The sequence below is a fragment of the Pempheris klunzingeri genome, chromosome 4, assembly GCF_042242105.1.
Source record: "Pempheris klunzingeri isolate RE-2024b chromosome 4, fPemKlu1.hap1, whole genome shotgun sequence".
Lineage (NCBI taxonomy): Eukaryota > Metazoa > Chordata > Actinopteri > Acropomatiformes > Pempheridae > Pempheris > Pempheris klunzingeri.
In genome coordinates this window covers 21,290,781-21,317,851 of record NC_092015.1, presented here as the reverse complement: position 1 = coordinate 21,317,851, position 27,071 = coordinate 21,290,781, and the positions used below count along the sequence as shown (strand labels likewise).

The 27,071-nt window shown below is 41.9% G+C and overlaps 1 protein-coding gene across 1 annotated transcript in view; it reads right to left on the bottom strand.

The window, feature by feature from the left end:
• Positions 1–24,713, bottom strand: part of igsf11 (immunoglobulin superfamily member 11) — a 93,839-nt gene extending 69,126 nt beyond the window's left edge. The window contains exon 1 of the mRNA XM_070829614.1: positions 24,643–24,713. Within this exon, the coding sequence (XP_070685715.1) occupies positions 24,643–24,703 (61 nt within the window). The 5' untranslated portion in view covers positions 24,704–24,713. The remainder of the gene's footprint in view (positions 1–24,642) is intronic.
• Positions 24,714–27,071: the final 2,358 nt, after the last annotated feature.

Below are 27,071 nucleotides of genomic sequence, written 5' to 3'. Positions count from 1 at the left end.
GCAACCTCAAGGAGACTTATATGTGTTTCCCAGAGGCAAACCTACACTAGGGTAGAGAGCAGCGATGTTGGAGAAGCAAACTCCCTCAGGAGGTGGAGCAATCCCCAAAACTACGTAAACTGTCTTTAAAAACACATCCTTGGCATAAGTTCACACATGATTTCATGACCCACGGTGTTCACACCTGATTCTCTCCCCTCCTGAGTCTTAATCAAGTTGTTTGTTTGAGAAGAGCTTCATTAGTTTGTTTCTTTGATTGTGTAGGTGTGAATGCCTCTGAGTGAATGTGTGTGTGTGTGTGTGTGTGTGTGTGCCTGCTCACGTGTCTGCGTATTTAGCATCAAAAAACACACACTGTCCTTGAGAGTGGTGCAAACAAGTAACAAGAACCTCTCATGGCTTCATCACATTGATAATTTTTCATCGTCAGCTCTCTTTCTTATTGGGAATACAGGTCATTACAATGCAGGCTGCCGAGGAAAGGGTGTTAAAAGATGTTTTCCTTTATGGAGAATGATTTGTTTGTTTTACGTTCCAGCTCGCTGGCCTCCAGGGCCCTAACCTACATTACAGCACAAAGACTATTAATCATTGATGATCACACCTTTTAATATTGCTCATATAATATGTATCTGCACATGAATAAAAGAAAGAAATAGTTCTGTTCCAAAACACTGGATATCCATTTTGTCTAAAAATCATTACTTGAAGATTATTGAGCAATTACATATATTTAAAGTACTGTAATCTGTTTATGTGGTGGAATATGGTCATTTTGAATGTGTCTGTGGGAAGAAAGCCGTTCTTTAAAAACCCACAGCCCGTATTAAATTGGTACAAATTCAAAAGCTGAACCCTCCACACTGCAAAATCTAGTAAAATTTCTAGTAATATTGTGGCAATATTTCTGACACAGGCTTCAAAGAAATATTATAATTACAATTTAAATGTTCAAAATACATTTAGAAGGTGTGCTCAAATGTGTCGTGAAAAATAATAGCCGCCTCAGAACTTAATGCCCCTTGCAAATCTTTCACATCTAACACGAATTCAGAATAATCATAACATCCACACATTCATTATCAGGGAGAGGGAAACGTCTCCAGAGGTCAATTAACCTCGGAGTGTGAACCGAGAACTCTCGGCGCAGACGTCTAATAAGCCAAGATAATAAAGACACATGCCCACACTCACACGTGTGCATGGTTAAGCAAAGATAACGCACCACACACATGTGCACCAACATGCCAAGATAATAAAGGCATGACACCAAAACACTTGTTAACATTGCTCAGCTCAGACTCACACAGACTGTTTCTCTTTTTATCTATTAAAAACACTTAAAGTCACACTCACTTGCGCATATTACCAGGCAGACTGATGTCCTTTAATCACACAAGTCATGTTTTAATTGGAGAAAGTGTGAAAGAAATACGAGCCGTTAGAGCGGCTCAGTCTGGCACCGATACATTAGAGCAAGACTCTGCTGGAGCCAAGTTAGTGGATTCACATATGCTTTTATCAGAAGGTCATTTTACAGTCAATCTGCAAATGGAGATAGCCAGATTATTTTTACATTCTCTCGCAATCAGGCCACCGTCACATGTCAGAAACCAAAATAGGGTGTTCAGCTTCTTGCTGGAGCATCTAAAATGATTCAGCATTTCCCATTGCGAGTTAGAGCGTAAAACAATTAAGCAAAATGTACATGACAGAAAACATTTGAATGTGCTACAAACTTGACTGCTAAATTCCTCTTTTAGAAATCATCGCCTGGGCATGTTTATTTTTTTGTTGTTTTTTATTTTTTAAAGGAATAGTTAAACATTTTGGCCAGTTTATTTGCTTGAATTATTTGCTTACTAGACAAGAGTTAGATGAGAAGAGTGATACCACTCTTATGTTTGTACGATCACTACATGAAGCTGTGGAACTCACTCATTGGTTTAACCACTTCTACGGGCTTTTCTTTGGGAACTGTCCAGTTCTAAGAAAGAAAGCCAATAAGAGCATTTTCCAAAATGTCGCACTATTCCTGTAAGTCCTCAAAATCAAGTCATTCTGTGATTTCTTTTTTCCTCAGTGTTTGTGCTATTCGATCCTAGAGGGCTTTAACCTTTAACTGCCCACTCCATGCACACAGCTCACCTCCACCTGCGTTCAGACCACAGACAGTAACTGGTGACCTATGTAATGGGGCTTAAGCACACAGTGGAGCCATTTTCTAGGCAACAGCATCTGTCTAGAATATGCTTATTCACCATCGTTTCATGGGTGTATTTAAAGTACCCATTTATACATAATAAGTGTGTGTGAGTTGGATGCAGCCTCTCACAGATTCAAGTCAAAGCATCTCAGTGTTGCTTGCACAAGCACTTTGGAGCGCAGTACACACATGCATGAGCACACATGCGTAGAACCCCCCTCACACATTCACACAAACACATATATCTGCCCTTACGCTCACTGAAGGCTTGCACATGTAGCTTGACAATATCTCAGGTTTGCATGAGCACATGGAGGCGTGCTGTTAGAACCTTTGGCTATTCAGGCCTTTAAATTGGTCCCAGTGAGATGTGAGAGCTCAGAACACCCGGCTGACCTCTAACTCCACGCCTGTGTATCAAAGAATTAGTCTCTGTCAGCTGGATCAATACCCCAACAGCACCAACAGACTCAGCTCCGATGGAGGGAGACTGTTGTAGAGTATTAGCCGGCCAATGATGATAATGGCAAAGGCCATCTGCTTGGCGGTTCTCCTCAGACCACTGGTTTGATTTTAGGGTTGATTTTTTCTGCAGGTGGTCATTCAAGGATTTAATCAAGGAGAGCAGTATAAGGTAATCTGGTTTATTTATGAGTATCTTGACCAACTCTTGATACAAGATGGGCATCATTGTCCCGGTTTTGGGATCACAAAATTTCAGTTAAAGATATTATTACTTAGCCATTCTTGAACTTATCTAGATGAAGATATCAATAATAAAAACACACTTGCAGCACAGACATTAATCTTGACCCCAACCTAACACTACTTTAGCACAGACGTCCTCATGGGTCATTTTAAGACATTATTTATATTTACACTGAGATGCAGGTTTATTATGTACACTACGCTGTGATAAATCCTACCTTCATGAAGGTTATAATGTTGAGTTTTGTTGTTTTTTTAGAGAGGTGTTGATTCAGCTGTATGGTCTTTTTGGAGGTTGTAATTTTAGTGTTGTTGAACTGAGAGGTGTTTCTTACACTTGCTGAGGAACTTTATGGCTTTATCACCTGCCATATACTCCCATCTTATAAGAGCACAACCTGAATATTATATCTTGTCATTCATTGATTATATTCACAAGAAAAACTGGCTTTGTTTTCCAAGCGAAGTTGCCTTTGTTTGTGTTTAAATGATCGCCATTTTTTTTAACAAATTAACTGCATAAGGTACCATATGAAGACTACTGCTAATCAATATGTGATCAATATGTTGGACAGACAAAACAACAACATGCACACACATAGCTTGCACACACACACGCCTATCTACAAACATCTTACAACATGACTTCAAATGATTCACAAGCAAGTGAGGCACCAACTCTTTGGCCTCTCCTCTGTAAATTAGGCTGAAAACAAGAAAACTGCTCAGAACACAAATTATAGCCTAAAAATCAGTTTTTAACTATGTACGTCACCAAACTAGACCCTCCGATAATCTCAATCTTATCATGGTAGGGGGGGTCTGTATGTCCCTGTGATCCCAGGAGCTGCGTTGTAAGGGGCAATGGCTCCTGGTAGGGTCTTCCAAGGCAAATTGGTCCCATGGGAAGGGTCAGGCTAAAAGCCATTCACAGACCCCACATAAATCTGCCACAAGGGAGTTACAGCATCTTGTCTAGAACCGGGAAAAAAACCCTGTTAGAGTTCTTGCTAGAGGATGAGAGGATCACTGTGACTGTTGTTTGTGCCTGTGCACCAAATTGGCACTTCTTAGATGTTCACAGTGATCACATGCAGAATGATGGAGAAATCTGGAAATTTGGTCCCAACCGAGCATGTCTGCTCTGGTCATGAAACTGCAGACCATCTTTTTACCCTCACAGAGTTACAGAGTGGTAATGGGAGCTTTCTCATCCAGTCCAAGGTGACTTTGTTTCTTAGGGTCTTGTTCATCTGTGAGGGCAAAATGGAGGGTGAGATCTGCAGGCAGATTGGTGTGGCATTAGATATGATGCAATACCATAGCATACCATATGGTACAATAAGGTTTAACCTTTATTCATACACAGTTGTTGCAGGAGCAACAGATAAGTAGAAAGTAGTAAAAAGCAGAGTAAACAGCAAAGTAGAAAGCATAAGAGAAATAAGAGATTTATAGAACTAAAATACGAAAAGAATACAAAATAAAAATGAAACTGTTCAAGAACATTTGGAGAAAAAAAAATTACAAGGTAAAGAGCTAGTGGTGATAGAGAGCCCCAGAGAGTGATAGAGTCAACATGTCTGCAAACAGTGTACACTGGACTAATATAGTGTAGTATAGTATGGTATGGTATGGTATTGTTCGTATACAATGGAAAAGTAAAGTCCAACAAGGAGACAATGGAGGGGCATGAGTGGCATGAATGCCTCAAGTATTCCGTTTTTTTGTTGAGTTTGTCCCCCAGGTAGTTGTATGAGTCCAGCCTCTCTACTTCCTCTACCTGGATGATAACTGGGGCCTCCTGTTCCTCTGGAAGTCCACCACCAGCTCTTTGTGCTGCTGAGCTTCAGGTGATTGTTGTTGCATCACCTGATGTAGCTCTCTATCAGTGCCCGTTACTCCTCTCCCAGAAAAGGTTGAAGAGATTATAAATCTCATTTGACTTGGGAACACCTCAGGGTACCCCACGAAGACCTGGAAAATATAGCTAGGCCTATGTGTGGACAACCTCGCTTAGCCCACTGCCATCACTCTTAAACCTTAGATAAGCAGAAGAAAATTGATGATAAATCACACTGGTACTAATATAGTTAGTTTTATTTTTTATGTTGCATCCAACAACTGAGCAGTTATCAGGAGTTGTGAGTGAAGAGGAATAGCCTCAGTACAGTTCCCTGAGGTGCGCCAGTGTTGCTAATCACAACCTCAGAGGTGCACTGAGGTGGAAAGCAAAGTTTTCAATTTGCCAGTCAATCAACATTCCAACCCTTGCGAACTTTGGGTAGTAACCGAAATAATGAGATTGGTGATGCAAGGAGCTGAAATGAGTTTCCTACATGGGATAGCTAGGCTTTCCCCTACAGATAGGATGGGGAGCCCAGACATCTGGAATGAGTGTGGAGTAGAGCTGCTGCTCGTCCAATTTCGAAAGGAGCCAGTTGAGGTGATTCCGACATTTGATCCTGATGCCTTCCTTTAAAACGTTTTGCGGGTAAATCCAACCCCGGGGTAAACCTAGAACGCTGGAGAGATTGTAAATCTCATCTGGCTTGGGAACATCTCTTGAGGAGAGGGATGTCTGGACTACCTTGCTAAGCCTGCTGCTACCACTCCTAAGCCCTGAATGTGCAGCAGAAGATGTGAATGGCTAGATCACACTGGTGGTAAATGTAGAAGTGTTATTGGATTGTACGATATTTCTGTCAATTCTTACATATGCCATCATGCTTATAATTATAATGCTATTGTGAATTGTATATTTTCACATATAATTCAGAATTATAAACAGAATTATCTAAATTCCATAACAAGTCCTCCATCAGTCATTAAATGTTTCTGAATGGAGTCCTCCCATCTCATTCCCACAGACCGATTCCTCGCCGGCTGCTGAGATGCCAGTACAGATGGGCTGAATCGGGATGAGGCCAGCAGCAGTGTCTGTGGAGTTAAACTCCTGGTAAATTGTGCCAGCGCAGAATCGCACCACGTTGGGGCCTGGACGCTGTGGCGCTTGAGCCCTGGCAGAGAGAACAGAGGCGCCCTTGTTTGGCAGAGGCATGCTGACGGGAAACATAATGCATTCACTTGATAATGAGCCAGTGAATACATGTCCCTCGTACTGCCTTGCATTTTCTCCTTTACATATAGTGCATGTCTTTACAGCGATAGTGGGCAAAACACACACACAAATCTACTGTGCGCTGACACAAACACACACACACACACACACACACAGATAGTCACACAAACACACTTGCTCAATCACAAACCCCTCAGTGTCTGGTGCAGAACAGCGTGATCGCTGGTCTCATCACCAAGGAGACCGGCACTAAGCGAGCGCCTGGCAGAGACAGACAGGCATTTAGCATTTAGGACCCCACAAAGCTTTCAGGCAGAGTATACAGGCCTTTTTAATGAAGAGAGGAAGCCAGAGACAGAGATTAGTCACATGGACACATGCAGAGAAATAGATAGAAGAATGAAATACTGTTTGACTCTCACATTACGGAGCAGAATGTTTTTGGAAAGGGGGAAAAATGGGAAGCTGAGAGCAGGATAGCAACAGATACACAAACACGAGCAAAGAGGTAAAAACAAGAGAAAAAGCCATGAAAATGAATAAATTATTCGAGCTAAGAGGCAGAAAGGCAGGCAGAAAGGGAGAAAATGTGATTTTATTTCCTGTTTTATACTAAGTGCTTTACAGCGCTGACTAAATAACCGCTGAGAGTGATGTGTCTAACTAACATAAAACACATCTGTGCGTTAAGAGGCGCATGTGTGATTTCAGCTGACGTCACGAATGAGGGAAGCTATTAATACTCATGCCCACCTGAGTCTCCACCAGGCTGGGGAGAGAAAATGCAGTGCAAATGAACTGTAAAAGTAAAGATTTTTTTACCCCCCCCCCATATTCATTCACAACTCCCCAAGCTGGGAAGAAAGAAAGGAAATGAAAAGAGGGGAAATCAAGCATTTGTCGAGAGCACTCTGAGCCCTCTGAACAGAAAGCGGAAGACTGTGGGATGGCATGAAGCAAACAAGTGTTAAATGGTTTAAGAGAGGGTTTTAGGCTATGGTGAGCTCCAGATGTTTTTGAGTTGATGGGAGGAGGGAGGAGAGGAGGGAGACTTAATAACTGGATAAAATCTACCACAGTAAAACAGCAGCAGAGAGAGAAAATTAATTTAGAAAATTGAACAGATAACTGAAGGTGGACGAGGTTATCATATCAGCCGCCTTTCTACTGAATTTAACTTTCAGGCCGACTTTATTCTTATCATTTCCTCTTATCTCTTTAGACTGTTGTTCTCTTCTCCACTTCCTCTAACCAACCTCTTCTAGGTTTTCCTTCTGTTGTCATCTCACTCCAGTTTGGTCCCATTTCTTTCCCTCTATTCTCGTGTGTTTGTGTTTGTATACTCCTCATTTGCAACAGCAAATACATTTTGAGGGAAACACATTGACTATTTATTTATTTGCAAAATGTTCACTGATAACATATTTCAGTTATTTTCCCTGTTCTTTTGCAATACAGTATCAAAGGTGTGAAAGGAGCACTTTACTCTACACAGATAATAAAGTAACTCATTATTTTAAAATCAAAGTAACTTGCCTAACACTGTCAATTTTGCACATGCAGTCAAGTTAAGTTAATAGATATGTAACGTCCAGTTAGACTTTCAAAATAAGGCATGCTGAGAAACATTTGAACATTTTATGAGTTTTGGACATGAAGGACAGGACAAAATCAGGTGAATGTTAACAATAGTAAGGTGACCCTCATCTTCGTGGTAACAGTAATAAACATGTGGTTAACATTGTGAATTGGTCACAGTTTGGTTAGGTTTAGGAACCACAACTACTTGGTTGGATTAAGGAAGGTTCATGGTTTGGGTTGAAATAAATACATAAATTACGCAAGTCCGTTTTGTCTGTTGGTGGGAAATGAACAGCAGTTTCCTGCTGTGTTTGACTCATCCAAACACCACAACATCCTCCCTACGTCTTTTCTCCATCACCTGACTTTGATGGCATTTGGAAACATTACACTAGAGGGGAGCATCCACAAATGACACTAGAAGGGAACCCAGAGCATCATAGTTTGAAGGACAGAGCCATTTACCATGCTGCTGTATGTGATACGCTGGGAGTGCGAACAGGTTGGTTTAAGCACTCAGTGCACTTGGCTATGGTTAAGGAAAGATCTTCTTTCTTCAGTATTGAAAAAGTAAAAAGCGTCTTGAAGCATGAGATCTGATGTGTTGGTAGAAATACCAAAACCACACCCCATTGTCGTCTATTGTGTACACCCATTATCAACCCAGACCACCTGCCTTTGAGTTCAGTACAGTACAATACTGGAATTACATTTTCCTGAAAATATAATTGGCAAAACAAATTAGTGCAATATAATCCTAATTTCACAGAAACAGGTTCGCAGCCTGAGGACCAGTCCACTCATCCTGCACTATCCTGCCCTCTTCACCCATCCTGAGTCCTCAATCTACTCCCTGACTCTCAAGATCGGCCTCAGCCTCAGACCAACAGTTTAACCAGGCATGAAATCTGTCTGTGTGGCTGATGTACTCCCTCAGCTTCAAATTCACCTCTCCATCTACAGTCAACTGGCCTCCAGTTATTCTCCCACTCACGTTCTTTAAGAGTTTAGCTCTTATTCTGCCACCCCCAGCCTCTCAGTGTCTGCGATGCTTTGATAAGCTGCTATGAAATACTGTATCATATACGCTTCATCTCATCTGCACAGCCAATTCACAGTATTAATTTCTCATCCTAATTTAAACAAGGATTAATTAAAATTGGAGCCATTTTTTTTCCTCCCAACTGTGCGTGGCAGCACTGTAATCCCTTACAGTGTTGCTGCTACAGCTCTTCTGTGCAACCTGTATTCATGAGCTTTTATCTGAGCAATGTTTCACTGTAACAATAGTGAATAGCATCTCATGTGGCTGCGCAGGCATACTGATGGCAGTCTCAATGGGCACTCCTATTCTAGACCATCCTCATTTTAACAAAGAGTATTTTTTCCATTGTGCTCTAATATGCAGCCCACATCTCTACATCTCTCTCATCACCAAGTGGTACAATATTAAAGTCAAGCTACATCTATGTGTCTTTCGAAGCATACATTTCCGTGTCCTGCTTAATTGCAAAGCACAAAAGAGGAAGCACCACACATTCAACTCTGGACACTGGAGACCCAAATTCATATGGGGAAATAATCCTCTAAATATGGAGAAATCGTTCAAAAACAGGACAATGTCCTGAGTTAATAAAGCACCATCCAGCTGAGTACAATGGAGTCATCGATCATCTCATGTCATCGTTAAAACCCTGAGTTTCATCTTACAGCTTTAATAAAAGGAAAATGTCAACTGTTTACAGGCCAGAGAAGATGGATCACTTGATATTCTGCCATTGATTATGAGATATGTTTATGAAGAGTTAGACCTCAACTCACAGATCCCCATGAGGATACTCTCTGTCCTGCTCTCTCAAATTGAGCTTTCCCCTTTTCCCCACCCTGTAGTTTCTATCCATATCAATATTATATAGTGCAATTCACTATCATCTCAGTGCCCTTCTGTCGTCTATACTGACATCACATCACTGTGGAGCAATGACAGAGATCTGTAATTGCACATCATTGTTGCTTTGCCATAATTACAGTTGTGATAGTGCACAAGGGAAAAAACAGCATAATAGTCACTGGGTAATTACCCCAATTGAATAGATTGTAGCTAATTGGATTGTTTGACATTGTGTGGATGTGCACATCTTTCAATGTGTGTGTACAGGCGTGTCTATGTATATGGGAGCAATTGAAAGTAAACAAATAACCACAGGAGACACTATTTGTGGGAACAGCAGGACAAAAGCGTAAATCACCCCTTTTCAACCAACTTGATGTGCATTTTCACTGGCACAGCACATACATTCACACCTCCTTTTACTTTTGACATCCAATGATTTTCACATTGTTCTTCATGTCTTAATTAATGATCTCTTGCATATCAATTGCAGCAATATGTCTCTGTCATTCTGACTTCGATAGAAAAGTCACTACTCAATTGATTAATTATTTCTGAGACAGTAGACAATTCTGACAAAATAAAGTAATTCAAAATTCAAAGATCATTCTTGAATGATTTAAAGCTCAGTTAAGAAATTGTCTTGATTATTTACTAAATTTTCTTCACTTAAAATTATATGATTAAGCTTGGGTGTGCAGCAAGGTTCATTCCTAGGTCCGTTGCAGATGAAGTTTCAAAATGATATCCATAATTATGACTTGTTTAGACAACTCTGCCAAATCTGCATTCCTAGACCATTGGAAAAACCAAGCAGCTGATGGCTGTCTGATTAATGAAAATGATCAATATTAAGATATTTCCAATGTTACAAAATTACAATCTCTACTAAGTTTATCTTATGCTGTTTCATCGACATTCATGTACTTCTATGTTTTCCAGGCTAGTAATCACCACTATTAAAAACCTTAACATATACCTAAAACATATACAAAGCTGCTTCACAAACATTAAATCTCATCAGAGGATGTGGTCACACTTCACACATCGTGATTTCCCTGCACTGGCTCCCAGTTTGAGGCAAATCTGATTTCACATACAGTAGCTTCTACGAGCATATGAACAGTAAGCAAGCTCACAATCATTTTTATCTGATCTCACCATCCCATATGTACCCTGTCACACTATGTGACCACAGGGTACTGGCTGGCGGACTATCACCAACTATCAAGAAGAAAAATTAGTGAGCAGCAGAGCATTTCCTACCAAGCTACGTGTCTTTAGACCCACCATTCCCTCAGGAAGGTATAACTGTGCAAATCTTCAAATCCAATCCTCTGTTTATCTTGTGTAAGACACACTTTCTTCTTTTACTTTAATCTATAGAGCATTAGCATAGAAATCAGCTTTCCACGACCATGTCCAGGGCTGCCTTTTTGTTGCTGCATCATTACACTCACTTCCTGTCCACTGTGTGTGCATGTCTGGTTGTAGCACGTGTCTCTCTGCTTGTGTAGATAATATGATATAAAGGATGTAAAGTCTTTTCAGATATCGTTAAAGGGCTACTATAATACCGATGTGCTGCCTGCAGGCAAAGCTCCCCGCTTGTCATCCTGCTCATCTGGTGGACAACGAGCTGGGTGATGAGCTGGGAGCTCTCAGTGCAAGCGACACGGGCGAAAGGTAAACACTGTTCATCTACATATACTACGGACATTGTAATGATACAAAGCAGTTGAAAATCAGCAAAGTATCCCTTTACGGTGAAGGCCTGTGTAAATCAACTAGACTTGACCTTCACCAAACAATCAACTCATTTCTGCTTTATAATGAACCTGCTAGACAAGTAAATGGAAATAAATAGCAGTTCACATGGAATTTTAATAAAGGAAGGCTTGCTTATGTCAATGTCCAACTTTTGTGTCCGTATGCATGTGTTGCCATACAAAGATCTTGCTTGTGTGTCACTGAACTGATCAAATAAAGCCAAAGCTATCTATAATCTATAAGCCAGGGTGACAGACCAAATGACAGACATAATCTGTAGCAAAGCCCATTTTAGCAGATGATTTGGGCCTTGGCTCAATAGTTTACACATTGTTCCATATTCACAAATCACCTCTTAGCAGACAAGCTGGGGACGGATCAGCAGCCTTGGCTCATCAGAGGAGGAAAATAAGTATGTTACAGCCTCCTCAGTCACTTAACAGCAACAAGGAGGGTTTCATTTGACGAAAATAAAATTACAGCAGAGAGCAGAAAAACGGCAAACATGCTGAGAGCTGCATGTGAATACAAAGAATCAAAGGTTTAATTGCATATTAATGACCTTAGAGTCCCAAATTACAGAACGTCGGTGACACTACAGTATATTGATGGATGTAAATCCATTTTCACAAGCTGTCTGTGATTATGACTCAAATCTCTGTTCTGCTGACAGAAGCCAGCAGCACATCCTGATTACCTCACCTCACTTTCTCTTAAACGTGAAGTGAAGACATTACACTTATGGAGCTTATTTCTTTTAATTTACTGAGAGAAGTTACTTTATGTTAATGCTATGGTGAATAATTTTAATGATCAAGGACCATAATACAAATACTGTATATTGATATTATTTCAGCTTAGACGTTAAAACTGTATGTGATTTATTGACTGTTTTGCAGTATTTGCAAGTATTAGGCCAGATTATGTACTGAAATAGACAGTTGATTGACCATTCATGTCGATTTTTCCATTAAAGATGCTACCATGTTTTTTAATTGTCATTCAATACTACCTTTTTTTTTTTTTTTTTAATATTTTATTTTCAATTTTTTCATTTTTGAACAAAACAGAGAAGAACAAAGTGAACAGGCTCTGCACAGACGAAGACAGACATACAAGAAAGAAAAATTAAAAATAAAAATACTACCTTATTTTTAAGGGTATCATGACAAAGTCACTGTCATTGTCTCTGTGTTTCTACCCTCAACCCTCCCCATAGCCCCACCGATGTCATGTGGGACAAATGCGCATGGACAAACATTCCATTATTGTGTTACGCTTATTTAAAGCCCTTCCAATAGCTGGGATCTACTTAAAAGGCTTTTTGTAGGAGTGGACAACTAGGACACAAGCACACTGACATACACACATAGTGTCAGTGGGGTCTGTGACAATACTACTGTCTGGCATTATCAGTTAAGTCCTCATGATATTAATGCATGTGGGAGGGTGGGGTGATGGACGTTTGTGTGTGTGTGTCATTATGTGTGGGTAGGTAAGTACATCCATGCCTTAAAACATGCGTGTGTTTGTGTTTGTGTGTGTGAATTTGGCCTTTCATATTCTGGCAAAAGCATCTAGGGCCAATTGGATTTGCATATTGAGCACATTACGCATACAAAGCAATGTGCAACACACTGAACAGTGTTTCCCTGCCCCCAACACCAGTTTCCAGGCTGTCAGGGAGGGCAACCAGATAAGACAGTAGAGGCATGGATTAAGGGTTGAAGGGGCACAGGAGCATATGGTGCCCCCTGACATCCATGCCCCTTGTATTGTTGTTAGAATAACACTGCCTACGTGGTCGCCACGAGCAGCAGGTCTCATAGGATGTAAAAGACAAGTGCCCATCTTCACTTTTTTATTCAACCATTAAAGTATACGATAAGTAACAAGTTTTAGTGGCCAAAGAGTCATCAAGCTAAAATAACATACGGGATTGTATATAAAAGAAAAACAATAATGAAAAATACCCAAAAGGGAGCTGGGAAAAATAAAAGGAAAAGATACATTTGAGTTAGTTTGACTCTGACTTTAGGTCCTGATACATTTAAAGCTACAAACTACGGGCAAAAGTGCCTCAAATCTGATTTTTTGGCTCATATACACTTCAGATCTGTTTTTTTCAACTAAGTGAACAGCACAAATCGCATGGAAATTCTGATTAGGGCCATATGTGGTCCTAAATCAGATACACCGCAGTCTGAACAATCATATTAGAATTCATTCACCTTTTACATACGGTAACCTCCTCCTGTAGCCAGCCAATAAAATCAAACTCCTAGGCATTTTCTCAGGGAGATAAACCCGCTGAATTGAGTGCCTCATTGCTTGAAAATTTGTGGAAAGGCGCTGAGAGATGCAGTTAATAGGAGCACTTGGCATTCCTTTTGGGTGAAGTCTGTGCTTCTGTGCAGTCATTCACGTCACAATCTCACCACTCACACTCCGAAACCATACACACCTCCTAACAGCAGCCACTGCTCCACAATAAAATAAAAGCCATTATTCAAAATTTCCTAAACTTTATCCATATCCTTGTTTATCATCTGCCCATGGATGCACTGACTTGCACTGCGCATCAACTTATAAACCAAATCACAAACATTTACTTTAGTAGCATCGATGTTTACTTTCATACCACAGCACGCTCCACGTGACATCTTTTTATTGGTCTTTTGCAATGAAGGTCAGTTCAGGTCCATGACTAGTTCACACTGGAATCTGATATTGGCCACATTTAGAAAAATAATATGAAGTGCAGCAATAAATCCAAATTGAACTCTGAGACTTGCAATGTGAACGTAGCCTTAAAGTCGCTATGTGTCCTGCTACAAGAGGTCACAGTAACTTATGTCCTCTTGTGAAGTTAATTCAAAGGCTAAATTCAATCTTGAGGGGCTATATTAGCTGTTCATGCACCAGATTCCTTCACAAAAATAAAAATTGGGGGGAATATCAGAAATGCTCCTGCTCTTCTCAGCAGCTGCAAGGGCGTATGTTTGATTGACAGCAGCTGACAGGCTGAGCCCCAGCAGGGGAACAACAGACAAAGTAAACAAACTTGCGTTGTAGCCTACGTGTCATGGGCAGACAGTGTGTCGGTGATATCGGAGAATAAGGACCACACCAGCATCGAACTGGACCCATGCAACGCTTACAGGCAAATCTAAATGCTGTTTAAAGTGCTGCAGCTGAGCAGCTAATTAGCTATCCAGTCTGAAAACTGATTAGCAGCGCACTTTCACCTGGAACATGTTCGTTCGATCACAAGCTAGGTGTAGAACACGGTGTGTGGTCAAGTTAGATAAGATTGAATCTTTAGCAGAAAAATTAAGTTGTTCAAAGAGACTATAATATTTCAAGCAAATGATTTACAGAGCAGATATATATGTATAAAAAACATGCAGAGCCTCAATGTTTACAATGGAAATGGTATATTAAAAATCTGATTACATTTTGTGTTTTTGTTTTTTATGTAATTTTCAACCTTTTTATAATAATCAAAATGAAAGCTAATACAGCCTCTCTTTTCCTTTCTATCAAAAAATTACCAAAAACTCTTAATCTCACTAAAATCATGTTCAAGACTCCCTGACAGCCTGTCTGGTTGCACACTATAAGTCTCTGTAACATCAGCATCAGTTAAAATGTCAGCTGTCATTTCTCTATTAGCATACCTACTAACCCATCCTATACCTCTTCGACGCCAAATTGACCTCCCCCAAAACCAGTTAAAACTCCTTGAGAGGCTGCAATGCACAGCTCAGGCTTAAAGACCAAAGCAATCCTTTTACAAATAAGGCAGAATAAAGCAAATACATTGTAATATGCACACTGTGAGTAATTCTGTGACATGTCACTATAAAGATGTTTTAGGTCAGGTGTCTGCGTGTGAATTAGCATGTCTTGTATGCACACAAATGTGCAGCTAAGATTGCCTTTGTATTTATATGTGTGGGCATGTGCATGCATTGAAAACACATGTCTGTGAAATTGTGAAAATGCATCTGAATGTGTGTATAAGTGCACACATAACCTGTGTAAGTGCGTGTTCCCCAGCGTGTCAGTGTCCCACCTGTGCCCCCTCCTATTCTATTGGATACAACAGTGACAATGTTAAGGTGAAGTCTGCTGTAACAATGCACAGATGGGATCTCTCTCTCCCTCTCTCTCTCTCTCTCTCTCTCACTGTGTGCCTTAACGCGCCATTCTTCCTGGCTGTTCACATGCATCAGATTTGACACGCTCATTCGTTGTCTGCAAAGACAGAACAAGCGGGGCTACCACTTTTCAGTCTCATCCTCATCCCCGGAAAGTCATTTGTGTGTCGACAGAGTGTGGGAGGACACAGAAAAAGAGGCAGAGAGAGAAAGAAATTTAGAGTGTGTGAAAGAGAGGCAGAGAGGGAAGCAAAATGACAAAGAAAGACAATGAAAGAGAGTGAAATTGGAAACAGACACGATAGCAAAGGGTACAAGTAGGATAGAGAGACACATAGAGTGATATAGGTCATGATAGAAAGAGAAAATGAAGTTGGACCAGGATTTTGAAAGAATGAAACCTGAGAGAGAGAGAGAGAGAGAGAGAGAGAGAGGGAGAGAGAGAGAGAGAGTATGGCTCTGGGGTGCTGTGCAAAAGTGAGACTATAATGTAACTATGGAGAGCTGCTGCACAGCCACAGGGAGCAACTCAGGCAGTTAGCACACATTTACTGAGAGCCAAAGAGTGTCACACCACGACCTCAACTTCCAGTCCTGCAGGGACATTTCATTTTGGTGTCTTTACTAAGCACATAGTATCAGTTTAGTGGTGTGTACAAGTATGGTGCAACATTAAGCAACAGGCTTTGTGAGCTTGACTCTACATATACCACAGCTGGCTTTTCTTCCTACTGTTTTTTGATTGGGTCTTACTGTCTTAGTTTTGACCGTCCTTCCTAACAGTTATAACATTGTACTAGGAAGTCCTGACAGTTAAACCAGGCAGATAGTAACATTTTCCGCTCTTCCACCGGAGAGTTAAAGTTGCTCAGTGGCGCATGAGGTCAAAAAAGTTTGACTTCCCGGGCATAAAAGTACCCAGATTTTCCACATTGTTGGGCCCATGGAGGATGCACACTAGCAAATCAGGTCTGCTGAGCCGGCTAGCCCTCCACTATAAAGAATGGGAATAAAACAATTTAATTGTGCGGCTCTTCTAGACTTCGGGATTGTGGCACTCAAAAAAATGTAATGTAATGTAATTACATGGTTTGGCCACAATATCCTCCACCTCCTGAGGACTTGGGTGCCATCCACTAAAAACCTGAATCCACCTCGCTGTCCGCCATTGCTATGTTGCCAACATTAGCTCTGGTAATAAGATGTCAAAGGCATAAGAAAAGTACGCATATTATGCTGTTGTATGCTGCTAAAGCCTACACAACATGTCCTTCTACGATCTGTGGAAGAGAATACCCAGCCCCCACTTTCTGTATGGAGTTTGCATCTCCCCATGCTTGTGTGGGTCCCACAGTCCAAAGACATGCAGGTTAGGTTTACTGATCACTCTAAATTGCCCGTAAGTGTGAGTGTAAATGTGATTGACTGGCAACCAGTCCAGGGTGTACCCTGCCTCTCGCCCAAAGTCAGCTGGGATTGGCTCCAGCCCCCCCCGCGACCCTGAATGATAAGCGGTATAGATAATGGATGGATGTCTCTTTAAGGGCAGCATGGTGGTGCGATACAGGTTCCAGGTACAAGGTAGGTTTGTGGTTTGAACCTTTCTGTGAGGAGTTTTCATGTTCCAGCTTCCTCCCACAGTCCAAATCCATTGACCGCCAATAGGTTTGTGGTTTGAACCTTCAACCTTTCTGTGAGTCCACAGTCCAAAAACATGCAGGTTAAGTTAATTGGTTTCTCTAAATTGCCCATAGGTGTGAGTGTGAGTGGTTGTCTGTCTCTATGTGACATTAGGCGAGAGGGTGCCTATCTCAGTGTCATTGGGATTGGCTCCAGCCCTCCGTGACCCTTAAGGATAAGTGGTATAGACAATGGATGGATGTCTTTTTTAATTACTTCAACCACTGCAGTCAAATTCATCACAGCTATAGTTTATGTATAGTTTAGTACATGGCTGTATATAAGATTTGGCTGTGAAACATTTTCAAATCCTGTACGGACTTCAGCTATGCCATCATGTTCCCACACCTCAGCAGTTGCACCATAGCAAAGATGACCAGATTATATCAACCCCAAAATTTACTTTTAACCTTTTCTTTTCCGCCCTGGTGATTCTGGAAATGTGGTTCTTGCCAATAGATTTTGAGAGGCAAGACAGTGAACTAGATTAAAAGATCAAAAGCACAAACAAAACAGTAGTGTTTTACCCCAACAGCCACGTTATGAATTACCTATGTCTGTGAAAAGCCCTGGGCATATTTAATGCAGGAGAATCTGTCCCCTTTTTCACTTTGTTCCCCTCTATTCTCTTTTCTTTGCAGTATGCTACATTTTCACTCCATTAGCAGATGTGAGTGTCAGGACAACAGGCAGTGGGTTTCAAGTTAAGTTCGTCTGCTCAACCTGACCACAAAGGATTCTACCGAACTAACATGCTGCAGTCAGGGGGGGATAAAAACACAATTGAAGACATTTCCACTAACACAAAGAAGACATATACAGCAGCAAGAGGTTTGCAAACGATGTTTAGTTTTTCCAACTTTTTTGAACCCACGCCACGTCTGAGACCTCTGACCATCAGAGGCTTTTAAAAACTCAAAGGGGAGAAGTAATTTCTGTGGGTGCTCTCAGCCAAGCACCTAACATTAGGAGGTAGCCATTACAGAGGGGCACAGACGACCCACTGTGTACAACAGTGAGCAATTTTCAAAATTACATTTCTCTAGAATATGAAATTATCCACAGAGTATTTTTAGAGCCTGCACAATTATCTGGTCAAGACAACTCAGCGGACCACAATGCACTCAAAGCAGGTCACAGGATCTGCATTGTCTCTCAGTGTGACACCAGGCAGTTCTGCCGATGGGTTCATCAAGTGCTGTAAGGTCATTTAGTCGTTGTGTGGATCAATTAACAATCAATTTCAAATTAGTGATGCAAGGCCACAGGACTCCGGGGAGTACAGTTGAAAATACCTATATATAGTCCTCGCTTCAGGATTCACTCGTGTCGGGAAACTGAACTAAAACCACCCACACCTGAATGTGCATTCTTCCTCTAGGTCTGCCGTGAACTGTGCTCCCAGTCCGTCATTATAGACTGGGGATAGACTGCTTGTCTCCTCCACGGCAGCCGTGCGGTATTTGTTTTTGAATTGCCCTAAACACTGTAGCGCTGTAAAAATTTTAAATCCAATGTTCTGGAGCTGTTGTTGGCTACAGAGGGTAGCAAGCAAGAGCAAGGAACATGTCCTCAAGTAACCAGAGAGCATGATTTCATAATTTCAGGAAATGAAATATCAATTCTAGGGAAGAAATTAAGTAATTGGAGGGGATGAATTACTAATTTGGGGAAGTCATTTATCAAAACCATTTATCCACTGGTACATTGCAGGCTCCGAACAATTTAGCACAGTGAGTTTTTGAAACATGCCCAAATATATTTTTCTGTTAATTTCCAAAAGCTATCACTGACCTGTCAAAAAGCGATCTGCACCCTCCTGCGTACAAACAAACCGCTGCTCAACACTCACTCACCGGGAGATTTGTGATTGGTTGATCAAATTGATGAAGACATTACAATCAGGAGGAACCCTTGATCCTTTGGGATCCACTGTAATTTATTTTCCAAGGGAACATGAGGGCCCACACACACACACACACACACAGCCTGATACCACACACTGGAAATAATGTGCGCACAGGAGCGTTTCCTTTGCCATTGATCCGAGCTCATAAAGGCTTACGATGATAAACACAGCACCTATTCTTGGTAAGACCAGAGATCAACTTAACGACCCTCTGGCAGACATTGATTGAGAGCTACAATATATCACACGTGTGAGGGAGTGAATGGTGTGGGAGGGCTCTGGTAAAATATAAGTCAATTATCACTGATTGTTGCAAACATGAAAGTTTGAGCGCATGGCCTAAAGATAGAGAGGATCGCACTATTTTTATCATGTTTGTGAAGATAAGGAAAGTAAGGAAAGCCCTTTATTCCTGCATTCACGTGTAGCCTTCTGATGCTGGCACATAAGTCTGTTAGTTACATGGATTTTGAGTTGCTTGAATGCTTGAATTTTTGTGATATGGATGTAATATTTTTTTTTGCAGGATCATGTGCAAGAGTCTGCACATACACAGGAACAATAATTATTCTGTTAGAGGGGAAAACCCCAAATTGTGACTCGTGTAGAGAGTGCTGACTCACACTCGTGACTTTTTTATTCACGTTTGTTCAAGTTGAACTTTTGGAGCAATCACTCGCAGTAAGCAATGACCAAACTGTTCAACAGGACTGACTTTAGAAACGTAACAGCTTGCTTAAACTCATCAAAACTCTATTTGTATGCCCTCCTTAATGTTATATCTGCCTGTTGGATCCGAATAGATCCAGAGTTACTGATGTGATGTGGGAGTCCTGTCAGCAAAGGTCCTGTCAAGCCTCAAGAGCCAGCAAAGCAAAACTGCTCATTTCCAGGAGAGGATCTTCAGGGTGCCACGACACGAGGAAGACATCCACTTTAAATATGTATAAGCCCAGGGCTCTTCACACACACAACCTTTCTCACACACACACACACACACACACTGAAATATGGTCGCTGCAATCTGTCACAGCATCACACTCGCAACATGTAGATTCACTTCATTTTTGTGGTCTTGATTTGAGTTTTTTCAGCTTTTTGAAATATACCTTCTTCTGTGTTGCAGGACTGTTGTGATCCATTTTTCATTCTTGGGGTATAAAGCTGAGGTGGTGCTTTTTGCAGGTTCTTAACAATAGTGTGATTATCACACTTAATCCATGGAGGAGTTACGTTACCGCTCAGGGCGATGTGGCTCGAGCACACTGAGATGCTACCGGTTACTTCTGTTCTGCAAATGTCTTTACGTGTGACGAAGCCGAAACACTTAATTCACACAATTCCTCCTCACATAATGATACGACTGTGAGACACCATTCATCTAAAATACATGAAGTGTTTGTGACTTTAAGTGTTAGAAATGACAAAACTGAATCTGAAACACGTTTGACGAGTGTACCGCCTGCCTCGAGATGAGCTTCTGTTTTGAGAAGTGACACCCCACTTCCCCCCTTTTTAATAATCTAACCCAAATGCAGTTAAAAACATAAGCGATCACATTTCTGGCATCGGCAGCTCCCTACGCGCTTCGTGATTCACTCATGATTCCCTCATTTGCCACTCTGACTAAAGGTACAACCAACCCCAAAACCTCAAAGCCCCAAAACCCCAACGACTCTGTGAACTGACCACATCAGATGTTTGCCCCAGATGCTTGGCCAACTGCCGTGCAGCAGAGCAGCCTGTGGACTCTTTGGGGCCTAGTTTAATGTGTGCTTAAGAGACCGTGGGACCGGGTGAATGCTGCGCTCACTCTCCTCCAAATATCTACCCATCATTTATTCATTCACACTCCCAGGATGGCCGCTGCCGCCATCATCTGAGGGCCCCGTCGTCTGAAGTTCTCTGCGCCTCCGTCGCTCAAACACACACACACGCATACGCACGCACGCACATGCACTATGCGAGCGGTCCCAGAGGTCTTTTAATTTTTTGAGAGGCTATTTTTAGTGAGAAAAATAATCGAGGTGGAAAGTTCCATCTGTCCAACACTCTTGTTCCAGCTGCTCCTTTTTAGCAGCAGGCGGAAAGAAGAGGGGAAAAAAAAAAACACTACTTATCAGATAAAACTGACACAGAAGGGATTTTTTCAGATTATATGCATTCTGCATTAGCAGGATTTTTTGAATGAGAGGAATGTTCTGAGTGGGATGCTAGGTGCAGTACAGTACTTTACCTGTGGTCACAAAAACTGGCTGACAGCTCTCTGTACCTCTTTAACCTATTTTTTGATCTTTTCAAAGGTCTTTTCACTGTCTTTCTTGCCCATTCCACATCATTTTTGACTACCTGTAAATGTTGCAGAAAACCGTCAACTAATCAGCTTTGCAGAAGCAATAGAAACACAGCAGGTGATTAGCAGGTTCATTACTGAACCTGACATATATTGTAATACATAATTATTAGATGCTGGTTTTGAAATAACTTTTACAAATCACATCCTTACTGCTACTGTAACCCCAGTGTAACTGAATGGCATGAAACGCATTGGAATGACGAACTGATTGAAATGAAATCATCAAACGGAGCAAAGGAGACCATGTAAACAACAAACAGACCGGGCCGGCTATGTAATTTCATTACTTTGAGCAGTGCCTCAAAGCTTAACAAGCTCACAGTGAAAGTGGAGAGGAGAACTGGTCTGAGTTCAGCTTTGATGCAGACGCGAATGCTCCGAATGTCAATGAGCTTAAGAAACACTCCGTGTTGTCTTTTTTTGTTTTGTTTGCTTGAATGTTCTCACTGGACTCTTCATTTCAAACACACAGGACGGTGGGATGGACGCCCCGGAGGCTAAAGCGGACATTTTCACCGTATGCAAATTGGAAATGTTCTATAAGATGTATTATGCAGAGAGCCAAAACAAACAACAGTGGTTGAAAAGTTCAGTCACCACCTCCACTTGAATTTAATTTGTTGAATTGATTGGTCCTTCGGATCGCTCCCTGCAACACCCTTGAGGGTTGTTCTGGGTGAATCGTTAAATTGGGGCATCATGGACAGAGCAGCTCTGTGTTGGTATCGCCAGGGGGGTTCATTGTGACAACAGCTGAACCAATCCGTTTATTAGCATACAGCCTGTGCTGTTTATTCTCCTAACTTTTACAAACTTTCTTCAAAGGTTGTAAGCACTGCAGAGCTGAACGGCACAACTTTTCTTCACTGTGTAACTGTAAGATGCCTCTTTCTAATTGACAAGAAAGGATACAATATTTATGTGTAGCTGGAGAGGGTTGGTGGCTGTAGAAGGACATGACATGTACTTTAACTAAGGCTGAAAGTACGAAGGGCGCTGTCCTGAACTTGGCTGCAGCTGACGCCTGTCCAAGTCACTTATGAATTTTACTTCCTCCTGTCAGGCTCACAGTTTTCTGCTGTATAAAACTTTCCTCTTTTCACTTCTTTTTAACTCTTTAGTGTACGGCCGCGGCTACACAAGCAGGCAAGCAAGCAAAAAAAAAAACACACCCTTTTTTTTGTCATAAAGACGCCGCCATTGATTTTGTTAGAAATATGCATGTGAGAGAAAAGTGTAACTATTCAGGCCTCGCTGTGTAATAAGCCAAAACAAACGGGTGTCCGCTAATATAATGAACACATCGGATCAATCTAGTGACAATGTCTGACATGCAAAAAGTGGAGGTCAGTACACACAGCCAAAACAAGCAACCACAATCAATACTGACTTTGCTGCATCAGAATTTATTTATAGAAACACTGGCAGCTCCCCACCAAGACGCAAGAGGAGGGAAGAAAAACTGTCCGGCGAATGCAGCTTCTTTCTGAACGAGCTGGCTTGTTAATGGAGCTGCTGAGGCTCTCACATGCTGAGCAGTTTGTTCTTTTCTCTAAAGTCATTTGTGGACCTGGATGGACACTCTTTGCTGTGTTTTTTGTTGTTGAGTTGGATGAATGTGAATCACTTGAGGACAGAAATAAAGAATGGCTGGAATTTCAATTTCATTTCAAACTGTTCTATCAGGCAAAGCTTCAGACTGATCACATCAAATGAGCTTGAGTGCATGTGTTGGTGCATGTGTGTGTGTGTGTGTGTGTGTGTGTGTGTGTGTGTGTGTAACCCTGAGTGAAACTGACAAGACACCATACATTCACTCACTCCAGAGGTACACAGCTAAATAACTGAGCAGCGGAGTGAAACACCTGGGCAATCAGGGCTAAATTCAATCCCATACAATTGTTCTGTTCAAATTGACATGTCAGTGTGTGTGTGTGTGTGTGTGTGTGTGTGTGTGTGTGTGTGTGAGAGTGTGAGTGTGAGTGTGAGTGTGTGTGCGTTTGTCTGCATGGTTCGGTGGAAATGCTTTCTGTGTCCTGACACGAGGCTCTAGAGGGACTTGTTTGGCATTTCCGTGCAGGTTTCTGCTCTGCTTTGCTTCGCTTCTTATCTGATGACAACTTGATCATTGTGTGAAAGAAAGTTGAATTTTATTTCAGGAGAACTCATTCATTTTTTTTAAGTCACAGCTATTTAACAGCTTCATAATGTGTTTTGAACGTCTTTAGTCTGCTTTACGCTTGTATGAATGATTTTACAAAATGATGCTCATTTATCAATGGGTGCCATTAATCTTGTCTTGATTCTCTTCTGTTCTTATAAATATGGGATTTTATTTCCTAAGTGCTTCGAACTACAAGAAACCTAAAACCTGCCATTAACAGATTTTCAGTATTTCATTGATATCAGATTAGACAAGAAAAAGCCAGCATTAAGTGTGATGAAGTCACTAGGTTCATTGTTAGATTACTAATAACACAACTGGACGAAGAAGTAAGTATTTAATGTCACACACACACACACACACACACACACTTCCCCGTAGGAGAATAATAGGAATGTACAGTGGTTTTCCTTGAGGGTTGCTCGCTCTGTGCTGTCTGGTCACCACGCTTCTCGTTAACCGGGCGGGTACCAGCGATGCCCACCGTCTGCTCCGTTTCTATTTCAGAACACACACTCTCCCGCTACTGTGCCACTCTTTGATCCGTATCAGAGGTGGCTGCAAGTATTTTTTCTTTGTTTGTGTCTAAAAAAAAAAAAAAAAGCAGTGATTTTTAGATCCTATGTTGTGTAAGACGCGCAGAATCATATCAGGCACGGCAGAGCGCATTATGGGTAAGATGTGCACAATCAAAAGTGCTTTGGAGAGAGATGACATGGCGAATTCTCGGGAAAAGTCATCCTAAATCGGTGCTTTAGTTTTTGTGGAAATGTCGGGGATTTGTCAGCCTGATCCAAACATACAGTATTAAGGATGGGGTGGGTGGGGAGGGAGGGAGGGGGGGATCAAATGGCTGTGGCACGCGCTCTTGGAGAGGAGAGGTTGAGCCCGTGGCACAATTTAATTCCCGATACATCTGTTTTTGCAATCCTGCTGCTGATGTGTCGTAATAATGTCCACACATGTCACATGTACATGTGACAGGAAATCTGTCAGTCTTTTCCAATACATTCCCTGTTATTATTATCATTTCTGTTATTATTAGCATTATAAGAATATTAGAATATTATAAGAGTGTCCGTGTACAAGGTGCATTTCGCTTGTACAAGTTTCCAAGTGTCACACAACTTACCCTCCATGCAGAAAATGACCATCCAGGCTATCCAGAGGTCCGAGTTATGAAACTTCACCATGGTTCGTAACTGTTCGGGGACAGGCTCTCACTTTAGCCCAGTGCCTCCTTCTGTGCGAAATCTCAGCTCCGCTCACAGTCTCCTTGAAGAAAAAAGTAACTGTTCCCTCAAATGGCACGAGCCATGAAAGCTGTCCGGGGTTTTACGCAGCGCACACCTGCGGCAATTCCCAAAGAAAACAACAAGGTGAAATGTTCAGATGTGAGGAAGAAATGACACGAGGAGCATGTCTTATCCAGCGGGCGCGTCTTACTCCTCCTTTCCTCCCGGTCTTCAGTCGCTGCCGGTCACTCCAAGACTGTTTTCTCTCCTAGACCTCTCCACTCAGTTTACGCACGCATGTAAAAGCCCAGTGTCCACCTGCCGATGAACGGAAATCTGCCCACTGCGGCGCAAAGTGACTTACAAACTGATCAGAAACTGGCACTTCTCCCGTCCGCTCGGTGAGTCTCTCCAACGCGTCTTGTTGCGCTCCATGGTTTCTCGTCCGTTCTGCTGAGGCCGAGCGGACCCGGGAGCAAATCACCGAGCTTTGGAAGCAATGCTACTTCCGATTGATATTTTTTCAAAATAAAACATACCTGGAGCAGCTATCTTTCATTTAATCTGATGTGAATGTTGAAAAAAAAAAAGCGTTTGAGGATGGCAAGAAAAATAACAGTTCTGATAAAAACTGTGTCATCGAGCGGCAAAAGAACAGGCTGTCAGGCCTGACGCCGCTCCGCTCCTCTTTCCACGTGTGCTCCCCACACTCCACCACATTCAAGGTGTCATTTCTCAACAATAAAAGAAAATTAAGGAAAAATGAAAAATACTATTCGATTAATCATGTATGAAATAAATACAATACAATGAAGTAAATTCTAATCTGACTTCAAATGGGAGGCTCCTTCCGCTTCACTTCACTTCTCCTTCCTGCAGACTGGAAGACGGCGTCCAGGACACAACTCACCTCGACTCAGTGTGCTTTTATTTTGTAGGTAAAAATCCACGTGGCTTCCGGTTTCAGCCTCTGTGCGTATGTGCGACTTGACGGCGCTCAGCGGAGGATGATTGAGATCTGGTTGTTGCTGGGAGACCGCTGACGCCATTGAGAGAGAGAGAGAGAGAGAGAGAGAGAGAGAGACGTTCGTGCCCTCCTGCGGTGTAATCACAGAACGGCCGACAGAATAGAAAAGAGTAGAGTGGAATAGAACAGAACAGAATAGAATGTCTTCGGTGCACTTTATGCAGAAATAAATGGCACTTGGAACATTTTGATACATAATCAATAGCATGATATATTGAATCATTAAATGTTCTGCCATAATGATGCACTGTTGCTGCATCAGGCCCTACAATCTGAGTCAGCTCCATCATTTGTAATGTAAATATGAGTGAGTTCTTCGCTCAGCCTGTCAGACACCAGGCCCAGCACAGCGGGCACACACAACACTGTGGCTCAGTGGTAGAGTGGGTCGTCCCTCAATCATCGTCCCCCCTCAATCGGGGGTTCGATCCCCAGCTCCTATGGGTCAACATGTCGAAGTGTCCTTGAGCAAGACACTGAACCTCAACTTGCTCCTGAAGCATGGCTTCAGTGCGTGAATGAGTATGAAAATTAGATCCCTCCTGTGTGAATGGGTGGATGAGGATGTGATGTAAAAGCGCTTTGAGTAGTTGAAATAACTAGAAAGGTGCTGTACAAATACAGACCATTTACCATTTACAACACACACCGCAGATAGACTGTAGGAATAATTAAAAAATCTTATTGAATCAAAGAGTTTGCATGTGATTCGAAACAAAAGAGTCACGTGTGTGTGTGTGTGTGTGTGTGTGTGTGTGTGTGTGTGTGTGTGTGTGTGTGTGTGTGTGTGTGTGTGTGTGTGTGTGTATGTGTGGGTGTGTGTGTGTGCGGGGGGGATGCTGTGGCTTTGTGAAAGATACTCTGTGATTAAAAGAATCAGCTGCATCAAACAGCCTGTGTTAAGGCCTCCAGTCATGCTGATCCACTGATCATACTCACTAAATAGCTGCTTGTATCTCCTCTGCCTCACAGGTTATCTGCTCTGTTTGTTTGCCAATAAAGCATCGAAACATCAAAACACTGAACATTCTGACTACAGAATTAGGGAAAATCCAAGATCCATCTATCCGTCCATCCCTCCATTCTTCCCTCTGTTGGCAGAGGGAAGAATGTCAGCTGTCACTGCAGACCAATAAGGTACAAGTTAGAGGATCTTAAGAATGCCCCCGAGGTCTCCACATTCTTCTCTTTCTTCCTGTCTCACTCGCTTTCTCTTCCTACATGAACTTCAAGCTTTCCTTTCAGACGCACCTTCAGCTCCCTTCCTGAGAAGATCATACAGCTTCGGTGTGTGAGTTG